General features: G+C 39.9%; 1 protein-coding gene across 1 annotated transcript in view; it reads right to left on the reverse strand.

The window, feature by feature from the left end:
• Window positions 1-22,755, reverse strand: part of Pclo (piccolo presynaptic cytomatrix protein) — a 488,156-nt gene that overhangs the window by 457,926 nt on the left and 7,475 nt on the right. The window contains exon 3 of the mRNA XM_023724320.1: window positions 4,832-6,217. Within this exon, the coding sequence (XP_023580088.1) occupies window positions 4,832-6,217 (1,386 nt within the window). The remainder of the gene's footprint in view (window positions 1-4,831; window positions 6,218-22,755) is intronic.

Below are 22,755 nucleotides of genomic sequence, written 5' to 3' on the forward strand. Positions count from 1 at the left end.
AAAATAAACCAAAAATCCATAAAACTGAGTAATATTTAATTCTTTTCTATAATGATTAAAGTGTTTTAATCACATCGGAAAATGTATGTCGACTGAGATACAGAAGTACAAGATACAGCAGAAATCTGCCTACATAAGAATGATAGGAAAACAAGAATTATTGGGAAAATTGCTTTTCTGTTTAAGTATAAATAAAATAATTTCATTTAAAATCCATATCCCAATATTTATTTAGTACTACTCAATTTGAAAACATCAAACTTCTTCCAAAATTTAATGGCCAATTTTTTTCAGCAGGCCATGTTACACATTTTCTTATATCAGTTAAAAAATGACAGCCAGCCAAATAGCTCAGCGGATTAAAGCAACTGCAAGCAGGCACAGGGGCCAGGGTTTGATCCTCGGGCCTGCCATGCCAGCCCCCCCCCCCAGAGGCATGCTGAGACCAAAATTGGGACTGCTCATGGTGGCATGTGCCTGTAATCCCAACTCTTTGGGAGGCTGTAAACAGGAGAATCACTATGAGTCTGATAATAGTAATGAGAACCTGAACACACTGTAACCCTTCCCTAAAATACAGGAGAAAAAAATGCCATCAGCACAATACCAAATCAACACAGAAAATCAATAGCATTCCTCTACACCAATAATGAACTCACAGAGAGAAATCAAGAAACAACCCCATTCGTAATAATCCTAAAACAAAACCAAATACATAGGCATCAGCCTAATGAAGAAAGTCAAACACCACTATAATAAAAAGTACAGAACTCTAAATAGAGAAAATTAAGGGATTAGAAAATGAAAAGATATCCCTCACTTTTGAATTATAAGAACTAATACCTGAGCAGTCTTTAGCCAAAAAGCAAAGCTGGAGGCATCATAGAGCCAGAGTAACAAATATAACATAGTTCTGCCACCATCACAGATATGGAGACCAATGCAGTAAAGCAGAAGACACAGAAGCAACCTGTGCACCCATGGCCATCTGACTGCTGACAAAGCACACTTGGAGAAAGGACAGCCTCTTTAACAAATGCTGCTAGGAAAACTGGGCATCTATGTGCAAAAGGTTGAAATGAGAACCCTGTCTCTTACGTTGTACTAAAATCAAATCAAAATTATTAAAGACCTAGATACAGAACCTCTGAAACGGCAGAAGATAACATAGAGGAAATGCTTGAAGCCACAGGAACAGGCAAAGAACTCCAGGTCCACAGAAAATCATATCAGGAATTAGCAAACGGTATTCCATCAAATTAATAGGCTTGTACACAGCAAGGGACACAATAGGGTAGAGACAACTTATGGAATGGGAGAACAGTTTTGCTAACTACTCTTCAATAGAAGATTACTATCTAGAAAATAGAAATTAAAAGTAAAAATTTACTCAATCAAAAATGGGAGAGGAAAGCAGAGACTAAAAATGATAGAGGTGTGCTACATACATGTTCTAATACCCTGAAACATCACTATTCTGTATTACACCATGATCCAATTAAAAAGGACTGTCATCAGATGTGAAGGCAGGGGTGCCAGAGACTCCATAATATTTGGTCTCCGTTATTAGTACTAGTAGAATTGTTTTCTTCTGAATAACTTTTGACAGTTCTTTCAGTCTTTATGTGTGTATGTGTATGTGTTATCACATGCATTTTAGTAGTGAGTATGCTTTTTAAAGTATAAATGATGTTCATAACATAAAGGGAAAACATGTATTTTCCTAGCTAGGCACCAAAGTTAGGTCGTCTGTGAGTCCTGGGTGCACACTGCAGAAGCCACTCGAGCTAAAGAGAGCTCAGCCACACCACTTGGTGTTAATCATCCCAAAGGGCTATTTGTTTCCTAGTGACAAATACATTCTATTTCCACATCATGTAGGCCATGTGTAATCTTGCTACAGAAACAAAGTTATGACTCTGGGACTCAGTAAAACATAAGGTATTATTTCATTTTGTCTTTTCTTCATAGTAAAAGAAGTTATTTTAGAAACTGGGTGGCAAAAATAATAAAATGAATATCCACTATGAGTAATTTTGGCTCCTTTTGCATTTGAACTAAACCAGAATGATTAAAATTCACTTGGTATATCCACTGTCAACTCAGCCTGTTTTTCTCAGTTTATATCCAGATTCCATAAGCCCAGCTCTTGTACAAAACCCTGCTGCAACCTTTAAAACTCCCTCCAACACAGGTATTGCCCAAGTCAGCAGAAATCAAAGCCTAGATGATCCACCCATTGCTCAGAGATGACCCCACCATTTCTGCAAAATAGCCATCAAACAATTCAACAGTGAGGCTTAGGCAGAAGGATGGCTGCACCTAAGGCCTGCTGGAGCCCAGGCACTGCTTAGAGAAGTGCGGCATGGTACCCAAGGACCAGGAAGCAATCCTAGAGACAGGCAGAATGGGAATGGTGAGCAGGAGGAAACCAGCTCTAACTGTTCAACCCCTGACAACCAGAGATAGAAGGACATCCTGTCCCACTGAGGAGGAAAAGAGAGGCAGAGCACAGGATGGAATTAGATACACTAGGTTAGAGAACAAATGGAAACCCCAGGTCCTTTCTGCAGGAACACCATCTCTGCACTTCAGGCAGAAAGGCTTCACATGAAGTACAGCAGTCCTCACCAGAAAACACTGGTCACAAGGGCTCTATCACAAGCACAATGAAGAAATCAGGAGGAAGACAAGTCAAAGAGGAAATGCTTTCCTAACTCCTGACTGCAGGAAATGAGGAGCGAGGCGTTTGTAGAAACACTGACATCCATCATTCCAAAAGCCTATGAATGGCCTTTAGAATCTGTTGGCTGTGTATCCACCTCTGTATTAGCACCTGTGCACAGGAATGCATTTTATACCTGGAAAAGATGACTGCATTTTCATACACATGTGCCAACGCTTTGTGCCATTCTTTTCAACCAATCCCTCTGACATTCCTCAAATGTGGTAATCATCATAAGAACTATTTGAGCATAGACTGACTTCATGAATTTTCCCACTTCCTTGAAGCCTGAGGTCAGACCTTAACAGTCATGGAAAATGACGCACAGAGTAGCACAATTGAGGTGAGCAGAGGACACTTGTTACTTTTGTCACACCGGTCAAACTGTCTGAACATCGGGTTAGTTCATATTCCATACACTGTCACTAATTCTCTGCTTCATTCAAGAAATCTTCACAGATTACTTGCTCCAAAGTATAATTTACCAACACAAAGAAAATCAAAGATTCCCCTGGAAGACCTACTATCTCTTTCCACCCAGGGGACTCTTATTTTACAAATACTGGCCAGCTTTAGTAACTACAATGGTCAACTTAGACACACATGTATGTACACATGCACATGTATATGCATATATTTGTCAATTATAAATTATAGCCCCCCATTGCTCTACACTCAATTTTTGCTTTAATTTTTAGAAAATTTACAAATTAAAGTTCTGTTTTTGCTGGTACACTTTGTTTTAGAACTATTTAACTGTACTGTGTTGCTATCATAAGGCTCCTTGTTAATGTATAATCTATTAAATATTTAAAATAATGTAATCATATCAGGAAAATAACAATTTTTCTCATCATGAATGAATAATAAAAAACTTGGTCTTCGAAAAATATGAAAGAAAATTTAATTTTTTTGTTTTGTTATTATATTGAATCCAAAACACTGCTGATAATAATAATAGTTACCACTCATGAAGATCTGAGAGAAACCACATTTATTGACCTTTAAAGTGAATCTTAGAGAAAAATCTGCTTATGCCTGTAGTGACATCACTTTCATGTGGCATTAACTAGGTCAAAGTAAACTAATGTATGTCTAAGTAAAAAATAAAAATTGTCTATGGTTTGCTCTTTAAAAATATTTAATGCACAAACATTACAAAAACAATCATCTTTTTTCTAACACTATAACCTACTCAACTTTCCCATATCAATGAATTACAAAATCATAAATAGTGGGGTAAAATAGTCCTTAAATATTTTTAATCTGTCTAAAAGCAATAAACAATCATCTTAAATTAATAAACAAAATGCTTATGAAAACACTGTTGTTACTTATATAAGGCAGCAGTAGTCATTTACATGCCAAGTTTCTGATCCAAAATGTCTAGTAATCTGAGTATGTTAATACTTATAGGTTCCTTCTTGTAGAACTATAGTACTAGGTAGAGATTCATCATCTACTTCTTGGTCATTTACACTGTGAGGAAAGCATTCTCACCATCCCATGCAACATTTCTGCACATTAATCACAAAAATACATGTGGTTTTCCCCACTCCACAGATCTTAGTAAAGTGTTCTTCTGATGCTAGATAATACTTCAAAGAAAACTATAAAGGCCCACATATAATATACTTGAAGCACTATTTTCTCCTAGGCAAATGGACCACTAATTTACACAAAGTTTTTAATGATTGTGTATAAGAGATTTCATATGCTTATGGATCTGCAACCAACTAAACCTCTTTTAAAAAATACATTAGAGACTATCAGAACTAATATATCAGAGAAAAAGGGTACAGAATATACAACTCTTATTTGAAGTTGCACATGAAAACCAAATATTTCTTCCAAGTGAAGGGTCTTTAAATCATTGTTACTTTTAATTCATCAGTTTATTCCTCTTTCTTGCTTGTGGTGCATTAACCCAGAGAGGTAATATAACATAAACTCTTACTAAGAAAAGAAGCATGAAATAAACAATTACAACTTCAAAGATACCCATATCAATCTTTGCTTTCCCAGGAATGTATTTTGCTTTAAAATGTGGCCCCCAAATACCTTGCATTGAACAGCATAATAACATTCAATAAGTGTGTTGCTTACCTCAGCCAAGTGGGGTGTAGGGTTAAATCCACACAGGTTGCACACCTGACTCTTGCATTCCGTGCAAGTGCTGAAGTTAGGAGGACCCTGAGAACCTACATTGAGCTCAGTTTTGCAGAGTGGACAGACCGGTGTGGGCTGGGGGATTTTCCCCAGTGTGGGGAGCTGTGCAGCCTGCTCAGGCTCAGATGCTAGAGGTCTGCTGTCTTTGGCAGGGGGTGGCTTCTTATCTGCTTCTGGTCTTTTCCTTGCAGGAGTTGCTTCAGGCTTGGCCTCCACCTTCTCAGCTACTGGAGCTTTTGTTTCCTTTTTCACAAGGGCAACCTTCACAGGTGCTGATGGTGCCTGTCCTGTGGGTTTAGGGGGCCCCTGAGAAGCAGGAGGCTGTGATGGGGGAACAGTTTGTTTAGCTGAGGCTGCTGGGCCATCTTGGGAATGAGATCCAGGCTGGCCTGCTGTGGAAATTAGATTTGATGCCTGGCTGAAGATGGATGCCCCAAACCCAAAGAGCTTCCCAGTCACAGTGTCTTGAGGAGTTGTGGGCTGGGATTTCGGGGTGTCGGTGATACTTCCTAGACTGAGACTGAAACGTCTAGATTGCTCCTGAGGCTTTGAAGCCTGCAGTGGTGGGGGTGCAGTTTGGCCAGTGGGAGGTCTTGGGCTAGGGGGTGTTGGTGACCCTTTTGGCATGGGCTTGGCATCTGGTTTGGGGCTCATTTTGGTTTGTGCTTTCTTGGGTTCCTCCTTCTTTTGAACAGGATCAACTTTCTTTGGATCTCTGCTCTCTGAGCTGAGCCCAGGATGTGAGAGGATCTTTGAATCCGACACAGGCCGAGGCATGGCTTTGGAGTCCAGTGGGGTAACTTTCTCTCCTGTTGGTGGGAAGCTTTGGGAGGGCTTGGCAGAGTCCATCCTAGTTGGAGTTGTCTTCTCTAGATCCTCTGGCTGGATCTGGGAGTCAGAGAGGTCAGGCTTGCCTGCTTCTGGCACAGCAGACTCAGCCTCTGCAGTGGGCCTTCCTGTCAGGGGCTGCTTTGGTTTGTGGTCAGTGGTGGGGGCCTTGGCCTGTTCGGGTGAGGGTCCTGGCTTCAAGGAAGGCTCTGTCACAGGAGTCTGCATGGCCGGGGAGGGTGGAGGACCGTGCAGGGTCGGCTGCTTCACAAGTGGCGGGGGCTTCCTGGACTCAGGGGCTGTGGCAGCATCCTGCTTGGCTGCGAGATCCTTCTTTGGGGAGGCCTGCGGGGCCTGTGGGGTGGGTTTGCTCACAGCTGCTGGGAGCATCACAGAGGTGGTCTTGGGCTTGGGCTGGGGTGATGGTGGCATAGGAGCTAACTCCCCCCCTAGAGCTCTTCGCATCTGACAGTTTAAACAGAGCCACTCCTTCACCTACAAGAAAGGCAGAATCACGGTCACTAAGGAAACAAAGTATGAAAACACAAGCTTTTGCAAAACACACCTGCTACTATTCAGACTGTCCCTCATTATTCAAGTCATAAAACACAGAGCACATTATTTTTATTAACCTGTATTAAAATATCAAAACTTTAATTATATGAAAATGTAAGTGATGAACCTCAGAGGCCAAAGTACATTGTATTTTCAAGAAAACAAAGTAAAAATCAATGTTACAAATTTATATTCCATCTAGTATGAGTTGCCATGTTCTGATTTATCCCAGAAGTAAACATGTAAAATATAATTAAAAATGAATTTATTAGATTCCATTAATCAGTTATGGTATATATTTTCTCTACTGATGACACACAAACAACTTTTAGTTAAACAACCCAGAATGGGCTTGTCAGAGTAGGAAAACACTGCTAACTTCTTAAATTAGCAGTGTGAGTTCCCATGCCAAGCCAACATGCTCAAATGTGTAGAAACAGAAATTGTCAGCTCTGCTAAGTTAGAAATATTCCATGCAAAAAAAATTTTTTAAATGATATACTCTCAATTATCATAAATAGCATGATTTAATAAAAAATAGTTTCTTTAGAAATGTTATGAATAAATTTTGAAGACTATAAAGCAAATAATGTACATATTTGATGGTGTGTATGAAAATGGTACATATTAGGGAAATTGATGTATACACCACGTAATATAAAAATACACAATTGCAATGACTTCTCATTTTGCATCTACAGGGAAAAGATGTTGAATTTGAGAGTAATTATTAGAGGATAATTTAAAAGTACTTATATTTAACATTTATTTTTATTACTCTAAATAATACATCTTATCACAGTATATTTTAAATATTACCAAAATAATTTAGAATTTTGGATTCTCAAGTACACAGTGAGTAGTTTTAATAAATGCATAACTTATCTTGGGCTGGTCAAATAGCTCAGCGGATTAAAGCACCTACTTAGGCAGACACAGTGACCAGGGTTTGATCCCTAGCCTGTTCCGGCCCCACCCCCAGAGCACACTGAGCCAGTGATTGAGACTGAGCATGGCAGCACAAGCCTGTAAGCCCAGCTCTTCGGAGGCTGAACACAGGCAGATCACTATGAGTCTGGTCTAGTAGTGAGACCTTATATACCTTGTAGACTCTATACTAAAATACATAAATAAATAAGTATCTGATGATCCTGTTGTGATTTTTCCTTCCCTACTCTTCCTACTAGCATCCTCTTTCTGCGAAGAAGTCTTTGGATGCATCTGGCTTTAGGAGAGAAACTGTGAGCCCCTCTGCAGTGTGCACATGGAGCTGCATACACAGGATGCCACTGGGCCTAACCTCACCTTGGGACAAGTGCAGAATCAGAACTCGTTGAGAGCACATCTAATGTCAGATGCACATGAATACTGGGAACACATTTTGTCCTGTCCTCACTTTCAAATAATAGGATTTGTGGTCATTTATCTACATACCTAAATACATATCCACTGAGACAGAGAAATGAGACTTGGGAAACAGGAGGTGAAGTACACCAACTGCTGTGCCTTCATCAAGAATCCTGTGTCCTCTTAACATCCCTCTCCACAATCCATGAGGGACTTTACTGTCCCAGCTTCTGTCTGTTAAGGGACCACAGGTTTTAAATTTTCATAAACAACATATAAAGATGCCAAATCCCTCCCTTATTGCTAGAATACAGTTTGAAATCATTGTCTATCTCTGTCACTATATGAAAAGCTTTTTATCCTCTTAGGATTTTTAGAAAGAGCTTCCTTTTATTTAATGCTACTGACCAAATATGTTGACTATACAAATGATTTTTATCTCAGCATTTAACAGTTTTACAATAAAACAGCAGCATTTCCAATCCTCTAACTGGCCAGCAAGGGGGGGGGGTGCGGGGAGATCTTCAGGTCTTTCCACACACTGGTCACAAGGCAAAGCCACAGCCAAATGCACACAGCACCTGCAAGCCCCTCCCTGTGCGGTCCAGCAGGTGGTCTCCCATGGTGTGCAGAGAGGATGAGCAGCGAGGGCCCTGTTGCACAGCTGTGTGTGAGGAACCCCAAGGCCACACTTTTCCACGTCCCAGTTATTCCCAGGTGGGCCCGCATTGCTTGTGGAGGCCATTCCACTACCAGCCTTGCACTTCCAATGCCACCTTCTCAGCCAGTTTTGTATCGTCTCCCAAACATTTTTATACTTCCACTAATGGTTGACCTTAAGCACCTTTCTCTCGCCCTCAAGGCCTGCCTGTCCATGCGTCTGACATCAAGTTAGTTTTCACAGGGGCTGCTCTCTGCTGACGTCTATGATTCAGCTGTTCCCAGGTCTGTCCACAGAGTAGGGAGGCCTTGCTCACAGTGGTCTCTATTGATCCGTGGGCTCTAGCTGACAATTAGGCATCACAAACACAAATACTTATGAGGTTGTTTCAATTAAATAAATTCCTTGGGAATGGGAGACTGCTCTGCAAGCAACTGCATCCCTGCCAGACCCACTGTTTTCCAGGCCTGTGCAGCAGAACATTCTCTGCCCAAAGCTATTCTGTGCCTCTGGTGGCCAACAGCTGCACTGCCCTATACTGAAAAGAGGCTCCCCTTAGCACAAAGTCTGCTCAGGGAATATCATCCTCACCTGGACATGATTTCTAATCTGTTCACCTGCAAAGCCAAATGTTCACCTCCTATTCTGAGCAGGGAGGTCCAGCGCTGCCATAACTACCGCCCCACTTGCTTCTGGTGACACTGTGCCTAGGTCTTCTTGCACAGTTGGTCCCCTTGCTAAGTATGATAGATTGGGTCTTCATTCCACCTCTACCCTCAATGATGCTCTCAGGAGAGTGTGACTCTTATCCCCTCCTCCTACTCCACATTAATCAGATAACCCGAGGCCAAAACTGATTCAGAGAAGACAGCGTTGAGGCCCTCTGTCACAGTGGCACTTCAGCCTAACACTACACATATTCACCTGTGTGCATGTCAACAACACAGCACGAGCAGAACAGATGGAACCAAGAGAGCCCAGGATGTATCTGTGATCACCAGGACTCCTGCCTTCAAAGCAAGTATTACTGAGCTCCTATAACTCATGAAGGCTGAGGAGTCATTCATTTGCACTTCTGGCTTAATGTGCTATATAAATGGGGGTAGAAGTCAGAGGGGTTCTGCCCATTCTCAGGTCACTCTGTATTCTAAACCGGTCAGCAGAGATTACTGTAGCACACCTCTCTGATCAGCCCAAGCTCCAGGTTTCCTTTTGTTCATCCTTAATTATTCAAAGACCTGGAAAATGTAATAATGTATTTTTACTAGCTAAGGTTTTTGCTATATAATCATAAATGTTTTATTTATGTCTCTCAAGTACTACTTGAAAGTTTAATTGCGACCATCACATACAGAATTTCAATTAATGGTGCTACTTTTGTAAATGTGTGAAAACTATCAACTACCAAAATATTGTACTCTGGTTTCTAAAATGTTTCAATGATAATTTAAGTTAATCAAGTTTATTCATCTATTAATGAAGTGAGCCAGATTTTGAAGTCCCCAAATTAAAGCTTATTCCTGCTCAGGACGACTACTAAATTGTTTAGCTTTGAATCAGAATGAAAATTTCTCAAAACAATAACAACAACAGCAACAAAAAGAAAACAAAACTTCCAGGAAACAAGAAATGTGTATAAGATTTATAACAGAATCTCTGACCAACTATGTGGCAGTCTTGCTTGAAACTAGAGCATCAAAGGAAGAAGGTCAGAAGTCTCCCCATGCTGGTGCTACCTCAGCTGTCGACTCTATTTTCTCCCAGTTTACCTTCATCCTGTCCTTGTATGGTAAACCTGTGGATTCTCATTCTCGACCCCCAGGACTCTGCTGTGCCCTGGAGCCACGCCATCTAGAGGGAGCTGTGCTCTACTGAGCTGTGTTCCCATCCTCCCCTTCCTGTGACTAGAACTCTCACTCCACAGTGCCTAGTCTCCTATTCAACTAAAGCTCTGCCACTTCTTCTAGTCTGAAAAAATAGCCTGTAGATTCAAATATGTACTGCTTTAGAGAGTTTTCCACTGTTTTCTCTTTCCTCTTCAGACTTTAAAAGGATTACTTACTATTACCACTGTTGGATACCAACAGTGTTTTTCCATAAATTTTGTATAATATTTAATAATGAATTATTTAATATTTTTGTATTTCTCATCAAATTATCTTAAAATAATAAAGCTTTGATTATTTTGAATACCACAGAATGCCATGACCAGATAAGAGGTCCAAGAAATCAATGCCATAAAAGTGCAGCAGAGGTATCTGACAGCAGAACAAACTTTCTGCTACTCTCTGCACAGCCCCGGGCAGCCCCACAGAGGTAGCTTAGCTATTCTCAGCAGCATCCCGGCTATAGATGGCTTGCTGCAGCCGGCATCTGTAGCTGTGCATATTAACACACTATTTATTTGACTACAAAATAAACACTAGCATTCCTCAAAACTGTGATAACATGCTCAGAACCTTAGTGAAACCATTTTATTCAAAGCATCCTGAGGTTGGGTGGATATTTTCTCTTTGAAACCATGGGTCACAATTTTTTCTGCTATATCATTCAGCAGCCACTGACAAAGCTTGTAATACATAAACTGTATATGCAGTGTTTTTCCATAAACTATAACAATGTTAACAAGTTGCTTTAACTAACATTTGTAAATCCTCACAACCAGAATCAAGTGATGGAAGCATGTTTTAAATGTTTTTCAGGATGAGCTAAAACCAGGAAAACTGACAGTTTCACTAAAGCATTGTTCATAAAATAATTATTTTACGTGCAGGGGAAAGTATATCAATATTGCATTATAGGTACACAGAGAAAAGAGGATCTCAAATTAGTAAACAGAATTTGCATACATTATACTGTACATGAATATATGCACACTGCCTTTCCTATGGTGAATTCATGCACTTGTTCCTGAACTGATAAACATACACCTCAGGCTGTCATACTATTTCGCAGTCTGTACTCCAATGGCTCCAATTAGCCAGAGTTATCTGAATAGTATTACCCTGTCCCTTATTAATTAATAACACTTAATATATTTTTAATTAAAAATAAATTACATAATAAAATAAATCAAAAGTCTCATAAAGTTATAATAGAGACAACGTAAACTTCATATATAAGGTGAAAGCAATAAATATTTAAATTCAATCAGATGCTCACTGGAATTAACCCAATTATTTGCATGTTGGAAAATAAAGAGATACAATTTTGAAAATGTATGAAATGTCAAAATATATTAAAGCCTGTGTAAGGAAGACAAAGTTTCAGAAGGTACTCTTTGCTTCCTCCAACTCTATAAATAGAAGCCCTTTTAAATTTTGTAGTGACAATGGGGAGAAGACACTCTCTCAGGCTTTCACAGAGAGCACATTGGCCAAGCATTGGCCGTGACTCATCCACATGGCTGCACTGACAAAGGTTCTACAATCTGAGGTACAGGATCTCAGGACAAATCCTGAGGGGATTTCACTGACCTTCTCAGACCAAAAAGCTACAACTCTTGTTGCATAGGTCCTGCTTTACCTTGGTCTTAACCATCCAGTAGAAAAGTATGAAGTCGAAACATAAGAAATAAAGCCATGCTGTTAAGTTGAGCTGTGAGGGACTCAGGTCAATAATTTCTGACACTGCCAGTTAAACAGAAGACCCAATGCTATTATGGGCTACTGGACTCTTTTAGAATATTTTGCTGAGTTTACACACCTATAATATTCAATAACGGAACTTAGAAAAAATGGGGTATACCGATGAATGTCCATTTTGTATCTGTGTATTCAAAGAGGTTGGGATAGATATATAGTTGCATTCTCTTAATGAATAGAATGATTTGTTCTAATGGTGTTTGTAAATAGGATCACAAGTCCGCATCTTGTACAGCAATTAACCACTAAGAAGAATATATGCAGTGTATTATTTGTTGAAACTGTACTTCCGATTTGATTTGAAACTGTCTCATTGCTATCTGTTTATCAATAAAACTTTGAAAAATAAAAAAAATAAATTTTATAGTGACATAGGTATACATATACCTTAATAAACATATTTAAGGAAAATGTGATTTTAAGTTATGGTTCATCAAGTTTACATTATTTTATATTATCCCACAAATCTCATTTATGTTTTACCTTATCATTTATTTACTTCTAATCATTTTTTTCAATCCTGTGTGAGGAAAAAAACATAGATTTACACATTAATTTTTTTCAACAAGTAAATTATAGAATTCTAATTACATATTCACATAGTGAAATGTGCCACTTGACTTATTCTGTTTTACCTAAGTGGAAATCTGAGCCTGGCACCACTAACACCAGCATTTTGGGGAAGGAGGTCACAAATTCAAGCCGAGCCAGGGCAACTCAGTGATTTAATGAGATAGTATCTCAAAATTAAAAGGGAAAAGGCCTATAGGCTGTAGCTCAGTCTGAATGTCCTATGTTCAATGCCCAGTCACCCCACACACACACAAACAAAATAGGAATCTGTTGCTGAGAGCTGATGTAAGTATGCAACTGGAAATTCTGATAAATAGCAAAAATATAGTACTCCTATGAATTGTTTTACAACTAATGAATTTTTTATTGGAGAACAGCAAAAAAAAAAAAAAGTTTAGTCTTTTCCACCCCAATGACATGAGCTATTATCTGCATGCACTTCCCTGCTTTCTGCTTGCAAGTGAGCCCCCATCTGCGGCTGCGGTGTGCCGGCTCGCCTACCCCTCTGACGTCCACTCCTGGCTGGAAGCAGTCCAAGTTACCACCTACGGAAGCTCTGTTATCACGTGCTGGCTAAGCAGCTGGCCCACAGCAGGAGCACACAGCTTTCCTACAACACGGCCCAGAAAGGACCAGTGTGAGACGACCCTGGTCTGCAGTAAGTGGGGCAGGATAAAGCCAGTGTTCTCTTGCCTCAATTTAAAAAAAAAAAAGTATTTTGGAAATAAAATAAAAGGATAAAATTTCCTGTTGTGAAGGTTAATTTCTTTGGAACTTTAATGATATGTAAAAATCACACTCAAACACACACACATGCACCACACTTTCTATAACTTAGAAATTTAGGAAATAGGGTAATTCAAATAATGCAGTTATATACACACCACATAAAAGATGGTAAAGTCTGGATCAGTAGACCCCATTTCTTCTGTATAATCCACTAGTAAGTTACTTTGACTTTGCAAACCCCCTTCAATCATCACCCTCAGTTTTCTCACCTACAAAAGAAGCTAGCAAGGTCTGGGGAGATAGCTCAGTGGCATAGTGCCTACCTGGCAAATGCAAGATCCTAAGTTTGCTCTCTAGTACAAAAAAAGAAAGAAAAAGTAACAATAACAGTATCTATCTCTAATTCTAACAATAACTAACAGAATTTTATAAAGATTAGTAGTAATAACATTGGATATATATCAGTGTAATTTTAAAGCATTTTCACTTACATTGTCAAATATGATTATAATTTAGGGATATTTTCACATTGCAAATAATGAAACTAAACACTCAGAAAAATGAAGACAGCTAATGAAATCACCAAACAAATATGTAGCTGAGCTAGAAGTCATAACCATATGATCCAACTCTAAAGCAGCATATTCCTTTCATGCTTCCAAAGGGTTATCTTATTACTAACGGATGAAGAAAAACTGCGTATTTCAAAACCGCAGCTTTAGAACTTAAATTCTGATTTTCTTAGTCTTCTACTAACGTGAATCCTACTTCCTTAAGTGAGCAGTAAATGACAATATGCATGTAAATTGTGTTGTACATACTTTGAAATGTAGGGTTCAAACTCCTATCTCCCATTCCCAGGGCAAAAACCCATCTCCTTTCTTACTGAAATAAGGAAAAGGCAAGAATCATTCTTTGCAGCAAGTGTGGCTGAGTAATAAATATTTTTAAGCAAATGTATTGTTTTATTATCAAGACTGTTCACATATAAAAGAAACAGAAAGGACTCAAAACACAGATTACTCAATGCCTTATTGATGCATTTAGTGCTGTTTAAGGAAAATTAGTATAAACGTCTAATAGGTTGTTCACATCTTTAACTTTAATACCCTGGAGATATTTCTAAGAGCTCATTTTCTCTTCTGACAAAGTACATATTTTGTGGATTTCTGCCTTTGTTTTATAACCGCCCCCCCCCCAAAAAAAAAAAAGAAAGAAAAAGAAAGAAGTACCCTTTCCAGCCTTGTCCTTGGGGCCCCAGCAAACTGTGCCTATGTGTATTTTTTTTAAAAGGAGAATAAAAAGAACATTACTTATGAGCGTTTTTTCCCAATGTAGAAAAAAAGAAAATTAGCAAGGTTGCTGCCTTCGGTCTTTTCTTTTTTTTAAGCTTTCTTTTCCCATGTTTTATAAGCAACAAACTTTTGTGTATGAAGGTCTAATGCTCTTACTCTTTCCATAAGTGAGCAGTGCATCTCATGATCATCCAGATCATTCAAAGTATTAAAAATGGAAATAAAAAAGAGCTCATCTTTATCTGAGTTGAGATAGAGTGGGAGAAGTGCTAGCTCTGTGTGTTTCTCAAGGGATGGGAACAATAAGCGAGTTAACGTATCCCTGCGAGAAGCTTACTGATCCAGTAAGTGATTCGAACTCTAGACTGCTGCTTTCATAGAGGGACGTATTATCATCAAGCTCCACAGATCATTGTACCTGGTATAATAACACAAAACAACAGACTTACTGAATATTATAAAAGCCAGAGCTTCAGAAAGACATCTGTAACATCTAATCCTTTAAAAGCCAAAAGTTACACAGCTTTTGGTTCTAACGACTAAATTTATGAAGAATAGACACATGTACCCTTTTCCAGAGACTATGCAAAATATAAAGGAAAATGTTATAAACTGGACCTCATGAAAGATTAAAACAAATATGCCATTTGTAAACATATTTAAGAAATACAGATTTTAAAAGACTGAGTCCTCCTATTATTTCTCTTACTTTAACTTCATTAGAAAACTATTTAAGAAGCGTAAATTTATTTTGTTATAATCAGGATATTCTTAATTTAACAGTATGAATAATATGAGTTATCAGTGTATGGCAAAAACAAACAGCATTTGCTATGCTTATAATAAGGTACTTTATTTGCCTTCACTGACTTCATATAATCTTGGTACAAATTTGACAAGCACAAGTCAACAGATAAGATTACCTAATGCCATCCCAAGCTTAAGTTATTACAAGTCCTCATTGTTATTCAGACCAAAAGCTCTTGAAACTTCACCAAGCAAGCACTGCTATAGCTTGGATCTAAAGTGTCCCCCAGAGGACCATGTGTTAAGGGCTTGGTACCCAGGGTGACACCATCACCAGAAGGCTGTGGGAATGTGACACAAAACCCAGGGCCCAGGGGGAGGTCCTCTGGTACCAGAGGCTATGCTGAACAGAAACAAGTGTCCAGTTCCTTCCAGCTCTTACTCCTCAAGCAAGAGCAAGCAGTCTAGACTCACCGCAGGCCTATACCATGGTGTGTTGCTCACCAAAGGCCCCAAACCCAGGGCTGACAGACCATGGGCCAAACCTCTCTAGGTAGAAACCCTAACATGTTTTTTTTTTTACTAAGCTGACTACCTCAGTATTTGTTACAGTAGCACAAGGCTAACATGAATGCCAAAAAGGAAGAGAAACAACCCTCTAACTTCCCTTCACATCATATATTGTATAAGCAATCACTTACTGCAGTAGGATTTTTAGATTACCCCATGAAGTTATGGTTATATCATGAATGTACAAGCTAAAAAAACTGGTATAAAAAGGTATGAAAATAACCAAGATGCCTTTTTTGCTCTACCCTAAGAGTTGCACCCCCAAATCAAACAATATTAACTTTTGGCTCTAGTATTTTGTTGGGATTACCTAGTGTTGCAGGTTAAAACAATACTTTGGTTTTCTTTTTGATCTATAAATTTAAACTGTTACAAGTTTCATCATACTAAAAAAGCTGAATTTCTTGTCAAAAGCCATGCTTATCATCTGTTTTGAAGAATAGGAATAGCTCCATGTGGTGGGAATTTCATAAAAAGAGCATTTCTCAACCTCCACATCCCCATAGGCAGGAGAGTGGAGGGCATTTCAGAATGGTACACAGACCTGGGTGCATTCCTCTTCTTTGCTTCCTATCCATTATCATTCCTTTATCTTTTATCCATTATCTGAGCCTCATACTAGATCACCAACTAGACCTTACGTAGCCATGAAGAATTCTGGCGGCCCAAGTTCTCCATCAAGCCCAAGATGTGATCTCCACATGAGTTCAGAAAGCCATACCACTTACCCCAGCCTTCTCGTGGTACATCCTACACCTCTCTCCTACACTCTGTTTTGCTCCACAACATTTACTGCCATGTGTCACACAGTATGTTGCACTTATGTGTGATCTTTACTAGAGTGCCCATGACAGAAGACTAATCTTTGTGCCTCCTGGGTTAACTCCTGCACCCCCAGCATCAAGAACATGCCTAAACACAGAGTAGCTGAGTACTTTGCAGTTTTTGTTGTTGTTCAGCTGTATGGCTGCAAGAAAATTCTGTGTCTATTTTCCAGGTCTTCAACCAGGTTCATTTGTACCCTTAACAGGCCACTGAGATGGAAATGTTTTTATTGTCAATGAGATACCTTCTCTAAATCTTTCTCAAGAATAGTAAGAATTACTAAGTTACTTGTGTTTCATGAATGAACTTTTACAAGGTTCTACTCATGTGGTTAGCTCATCTATATCCTTCCTGTGGTGCCATTGCTAACATGCCTGGTTAGGTTTTCAAAGCCACCTGTCTGCATGAGCATCCCCATCAGTGTGACTAACAGAAGTGTTTTTACGCAAGTAGCTCAACTTCCATTATCCCTCTCTTCCACTTGAGGGCAAACTGGACCGCAGGACCCCTGGTCCACAGACAATGACCATGCACACCTGACCCATGGTTAATCTGAATCTGCTTTTATTCTCTGTGACACTGTCACAAAGGAGGAGCTTTCCTCCCAGGTCCAGGCTTCCTACAAGGGCCCTCTCTTGGGTGGCTCTCCTCTATCTGGCAGACATTCTCTGGCTTTAGAAAGAAAAAATCTTTTGCCATCCATGATTCCACATTTTGTATTTATTTGTAACCCTTACCAGGATACATGTCCTCCCCAGTGAGGTTACAAAAGCTCACTCATCTTACTTTTCTTACTGTACTTTTTAAAAATTTGGTACAGATTCTCACTATGCAGTGTAGACTCACAGTGATCCTCCTGCCTCACCTTCCCCAGTGCTGGGATTACAGATGTGTGCCACCATGCCCAGTTCCACAGCCAGCACAGCAGTACCAAACTGGGGTACTGGGGATTTAACCCAGGTCCTTGGACTTGCGAAGTAGGTGGGTAGACTGCTGAACTATGTCCCCAGTCTCTACTGCACATTTTTAACGTATGCTTTGATTACTGAAAAACCACACTCCTACTTTGCTACCAGCTGACCCCAAGTTTTGGGCTTTCTGGGGTGTTGTCGGAGGTTTTCAGCTCTCTCCCAGGTCTTTAACACTTCCTATTTTCTTCTTGTCTCCTAGGAATCTGCAGCACACTCAACTAATGTCACCAGTGCTTTCAAAAAGTACCTTATTTTCAGTCTTTTAAAAAGTAGGCCCTTTAGAAAGAGACCACAAACATGTGTGCTCACAGTCTTCCTTTTGAAGAGGAAATGTGTCACAGTCTCTCCTTAACTCTGAGGTTACAGAAAAGTCTCTGTGCTAAAAACAGGAGTATAATGGGAAAAGATTAACATCTTTCCTAAAAATGCCTTCAGCTGCTCCACCATGCACGCTGTCTGACGGGCTTGCTTCCTCATAGCTCCAGCCTCTGGATACCTGGCACAGCCCTGTCTCTCACTGGACCTCACAGCATACCTCCCACAAGCACTCACACTCTGCACTTCTCAAGGAGACTCAGGAGCACAGCAAGACCATCCATCTCAGCCAGCTGAAGGGTGTCATTCACTTAGGATTTTGTCTTCCTGATCCATAAAGTTTTATATGTAAGATGAGGGCTTTTCTGACCCAAAACTGATGATCACAGTTCTTCACAAAATATCTAGTTTTAGCAAAGAGGCTCACGAATATAATGTGAATGAAAAATATTTCTAAAATATCCTACAATTATTTTGACATTAACATTCGGTTCATTATCTGGCCAGCCAGCTAGCTCAGCAGACTAAAGCACCTGTTTAGGCAGAGCCCAGCAGCTGGAGTTCGATCCCTGGTACGCCATGCCAGCCCTGCCCCAAGGAAGCACTGAGATGGCGATTGAGACTGGTTGTGGTGGCGTGCTCCTGTAATCCTAGTTCTTGGGAGGCTGAACACAGGAGACTCACTACAAGTTCAATCTATGCAGTTAGACCCTGTACTAAAATACAAAAAAAAAAAAAATTTGGTTCATTATCAACAGTCTCAAAAGTGACAGGCCTTCTCAGAAGAGTTGAGAAATTTTTCAAACACTAAGGACAAACTTTTTAATCTGTCCACAGATCTACCTTGCCCAAGGCTATATACCCCAGAGCAGGTAAAGCAGATCAACAAAATCAATAATATATATGCTCTTGCCACTAATTAGAGAGAACATATTTAAGTTCTGTGTCAAAAAGCAAGCCCAGAGAGGACTTATAATGGTTAATTCATGAAGGGACCAGCAGAAAGAGCTACAACTTCTCTGGGCAGCAAAAGTCTAGGAAGGGATACAGTGGAATGTACGTTCTATGTCAAACACCACTCATCCCAGCAGCCTCCAGGATGGCAGGCATTTTCAAGGCCATCCACTGCACACAGATTGCTTGAGTTGTCCAAGTGTCTGCATGTGGCTGCAGTAGGGGCAGGTGGGCAAACTCAAGATCAAAGGAGGAAACAGGACCCCAAAACATGCAGCAAAGTGTAGTTACCTTTGCAGCCTTTCTTCCCCAGAGCTGGTAGCCACTTAAAAAGTCACAATGGCTACAAGAAACATAGTCATAAAACTCTTCTCTCCTTTGCAATACATGAGACCATGATTCTACTTACACTCAGGCTGGAAAAGTCATAACATGATTCCCTGCACATAAACAACCCACTGGAAAATAATTCATGTCAGCTCAAGTATCAAAGACTGTCTCGCCTGTCCTTATCTTCATGTGAAAATCTTTGTTTACAAATCTGAAGATTTAAGGGAATCTGGAAGATGCAGAGAGCTCACTCTCCATGGACTGTGTAACAGTTTAGAAATGGTGGTTATCCCTACAACCTCACTACCTCACATGTTACCTGCAGAAACAGAAGTTTTTAGCCTCTGTCCAGTTCTAACTTCCCAACCCTGACCTCCCAATTCAGCAGTTTGAAGAACTGGATGTGCAGTGAAAAAGATTTGCGAAGATGTATTTCTAGAGTTCACAACTGGAATTTTTGATTGCATTTTTTCCTTATTTTCCTTATGGGGAAAAATACGTGAATGTTAAAGTGAAGTTGTTAATATTATAGACTCAAAGGCCTTAGATGGGTAAATACTACTTCTCTAGAGCCCAGTAACTATGATACTGTATCCATACAGAAGACAATGGATAAGCAAACTTATATGTATAAGCCAAATCTACTTAAAACATTACTTGTGCTGTACCGTATTGCAATTTCAACAGACTTCACATATTTAAAAACTCTTTCTCATGCACATTTTTAGTTAGCCCTCCTAACAATGCAATGTGTTGGATGGAGAACTGTTATCACAGTTTTACATTTCAAGTGATGGGGTCACTGGAAACGGCATGCACACATGAGCAGCCCAGTCACAACTCCCTTCACTCAGTGATCCACCCCTCCCTCCACATTCCACTCCACACCCCTCTTCCTTCCCCTCCTCAGGTACTGTTCAAATCAGTGTCTTCACATTCCAGTGAACATACTTCAAAAAACAATCCCAGTCCCCTCCAATTCAATCTTCTTCCTTTGACCTCAACACTATATCGCTTTTCTCACATGAATACACAGGTTCAGGACCCAAAGATTTGGAGTGGATTCTGCATTACTATCTGGGTAAACTAACAACCAAAGTAACCATAGTAACTCCTGGAATACCAGTTTACTTACTGATATACTAGAAAAACAATATATGTCCATATAATTAAGAAGTTTAATTCAGATATAAAAAAATTATTGAAAGCTCTATATTTCTGTCTCTCTGTCTGTCTGCTGTCTGTCTGTCTATCTCTCTCTCTCTCTCCATGTGCACACACACACACACACACACACACACCTCCACAACTCCTTTTGTATACTTCCCTATATCTAACAAATATTTGGTTTCCACTTAATCCTTTACAAGTAGTTGTTCAATACAAATTAGACAATAAGTGATCAAATGTATGACTACATTAACCCAGGTATGTTTCAAACCACAGAATTCTCATCATCACCTGCTAAATAAGAAAGGCAAAAATATGATTTCACTCCATCTCCAACATCATTGCCCACTCCCTATCCATCACACATGCTAGCCTAGAAGTGTACCTGACTCCTTCAACAGACCTGCACATTTCTGTTGCCAGGTTCTGGGCCAGTCATCACCCTGTCCATGTCTTCTGTCTACTGAAAGGGTACTCACCCTCATATACCCAGCTCAAATGCCACGTCTACCAAGAAGTATCCTTTAATCTTATGCACTGGAAACAAGTGCTTCCCACTCTGAAGTCCATAACATCTGCTTCTGGCTCTCACATGCTCTTCTCTGAGCATATGATAATTGCCTTGTGATGCATTATCTAATTGAGTACACTATAATCATAGTAAGATCAGCATTTATTTTTTAATCATTTATTTATTTAGACTCATAGTAATCTTCCTGTCTTAGCCTCCCCAGTGCTGGGATTACAGGCGTGTGCCACCAAGCCCAGTTTTGGTGGCTGGCATGGCATGGTACCAGTGCTGAAACACAAGTACTTGTGCTTTCCAGGCAGGTGCTCAGACCATCAAGCTACCTCCGCAGCCAGTATTTATGTTTTAATTCTATTTCTATACTGCCAAACACGTAGCAGAATATCTTCCACACTACAGATATTCAAATATCTGCCTTCCAGGGCAGCCAAATAGCTCGGTGGATTAAAGTACCTGCAAGCAGGTGCAGGGGGTAGGGGTTCAATCCCCAGGCCTGCTGTGCCAGCCCAGCTCCCAGGGCACGCCGAGATGGCAATTGAGACTGGGCGTGGTGGTGCACCTGTAATCCCAGCTCTTGGGAAGCTGTAAACAGGCGGATCACTACAAGTCCGATCTAGTAGTGAGACCCTGAACACTCTGTAGACCCTTCCTAAAATACAAAAAAAAAAAAACAAAAAACACCAAGTATCTGCCTTCCAAACAGTGGGTATACTAACAATTTATATGGCTTAAATTTGCAACTGAATGTTTCTGTCTAGTAAATTGTCACCATGTTAAAGATGACATGTCCAAGTTTCCAATAAGATTATCCTGTATCATTTGAACACATTATACTTCATAGTCCTATCAAGACAGCATACCACTGACAGAAAGATGTCTACCAAAATTTTAAAAACTACATATAAACAAACTACTTATAGTCTAATTTCCTCTATAATTTTAATATAATATGTTAATTAAAATGTCATCAGAAGTAAATGGTTTATTTAAAAAGTTAAAGCACTTAGTATGACTTCTAGTTAAATGACTGAATGATTTTATAAAATAACTAAAGTTTGACAAAGTCTAAAACCAGATCATCTGCATTTTTACCTATACTCAGTATCCAAGTTAACATGAGCTATCAGTAGTTATTTCTGCACTTGTCTTCCAGATTCTGAGCCTAAGCAGAGTATACAACCTCACTGCCCAAGGACATTTCACTCACATTGCTTCATCGCCTACTGTCAGTTACTTCCTGCTGTCCACAGACATCACGCATGGACGGCCCACGAACAGCTGTCCTCCAGATGGACAACTGTGCCTTCTCCAAGTGTAACTATCAGATCACTTTTCAAAATGAACTCACACTCCCTAACACCCTACACCCTTCATCTTCACTTATTTATAGCATTATCCAAGCTTCACTGCCAGTTAACTCCAGAGAATTTCCTGGGTTTTCCACTGTTTTGTGGGGGTTCTTTGGTACCTTCGCTCTTGACTGCACCCAAATCTCTATCCATTGAAACACTACTTTATTCTGGACCTCTGAGTCCTGAGTTAATATTAACTAGCTCGGAATTACCTTTCCATCTCTCAACTCAGTAAACAGCCCTGCCCTCACACAAGTCACTGCTAGCCTCTGTGTGATTTGAAGGGAAGGAAGGCTGGCCCAGGCATTGGCCTGGCAATGCCAGTGGTGAGCTTCTGAGAGGACCCAAACAATGCTGAGCCTTCTCTTAGGATTTCTCTCTGGAGCTGATTGTGCTGTTGCCCACAATTCTTACCTAAAGAGGGAAGCTTCCCTCTAAGAGTATTTGAATCACTTACAGGAAAGGG

This window comes from Octodon degus, unplaced genomic scaffold (genome assembly GCF_000260255.1).
Source record: "Octodon degus isolate 3935 unplaced genomic scaffold, OctDeg1.0 scaffold00108, whole genome shotgun sequence".
NCBI lineage: Eukaryota > Metazoa > Chordata > Mammalia > Rodentia > Octodontidae > Octodon > Octodon degus.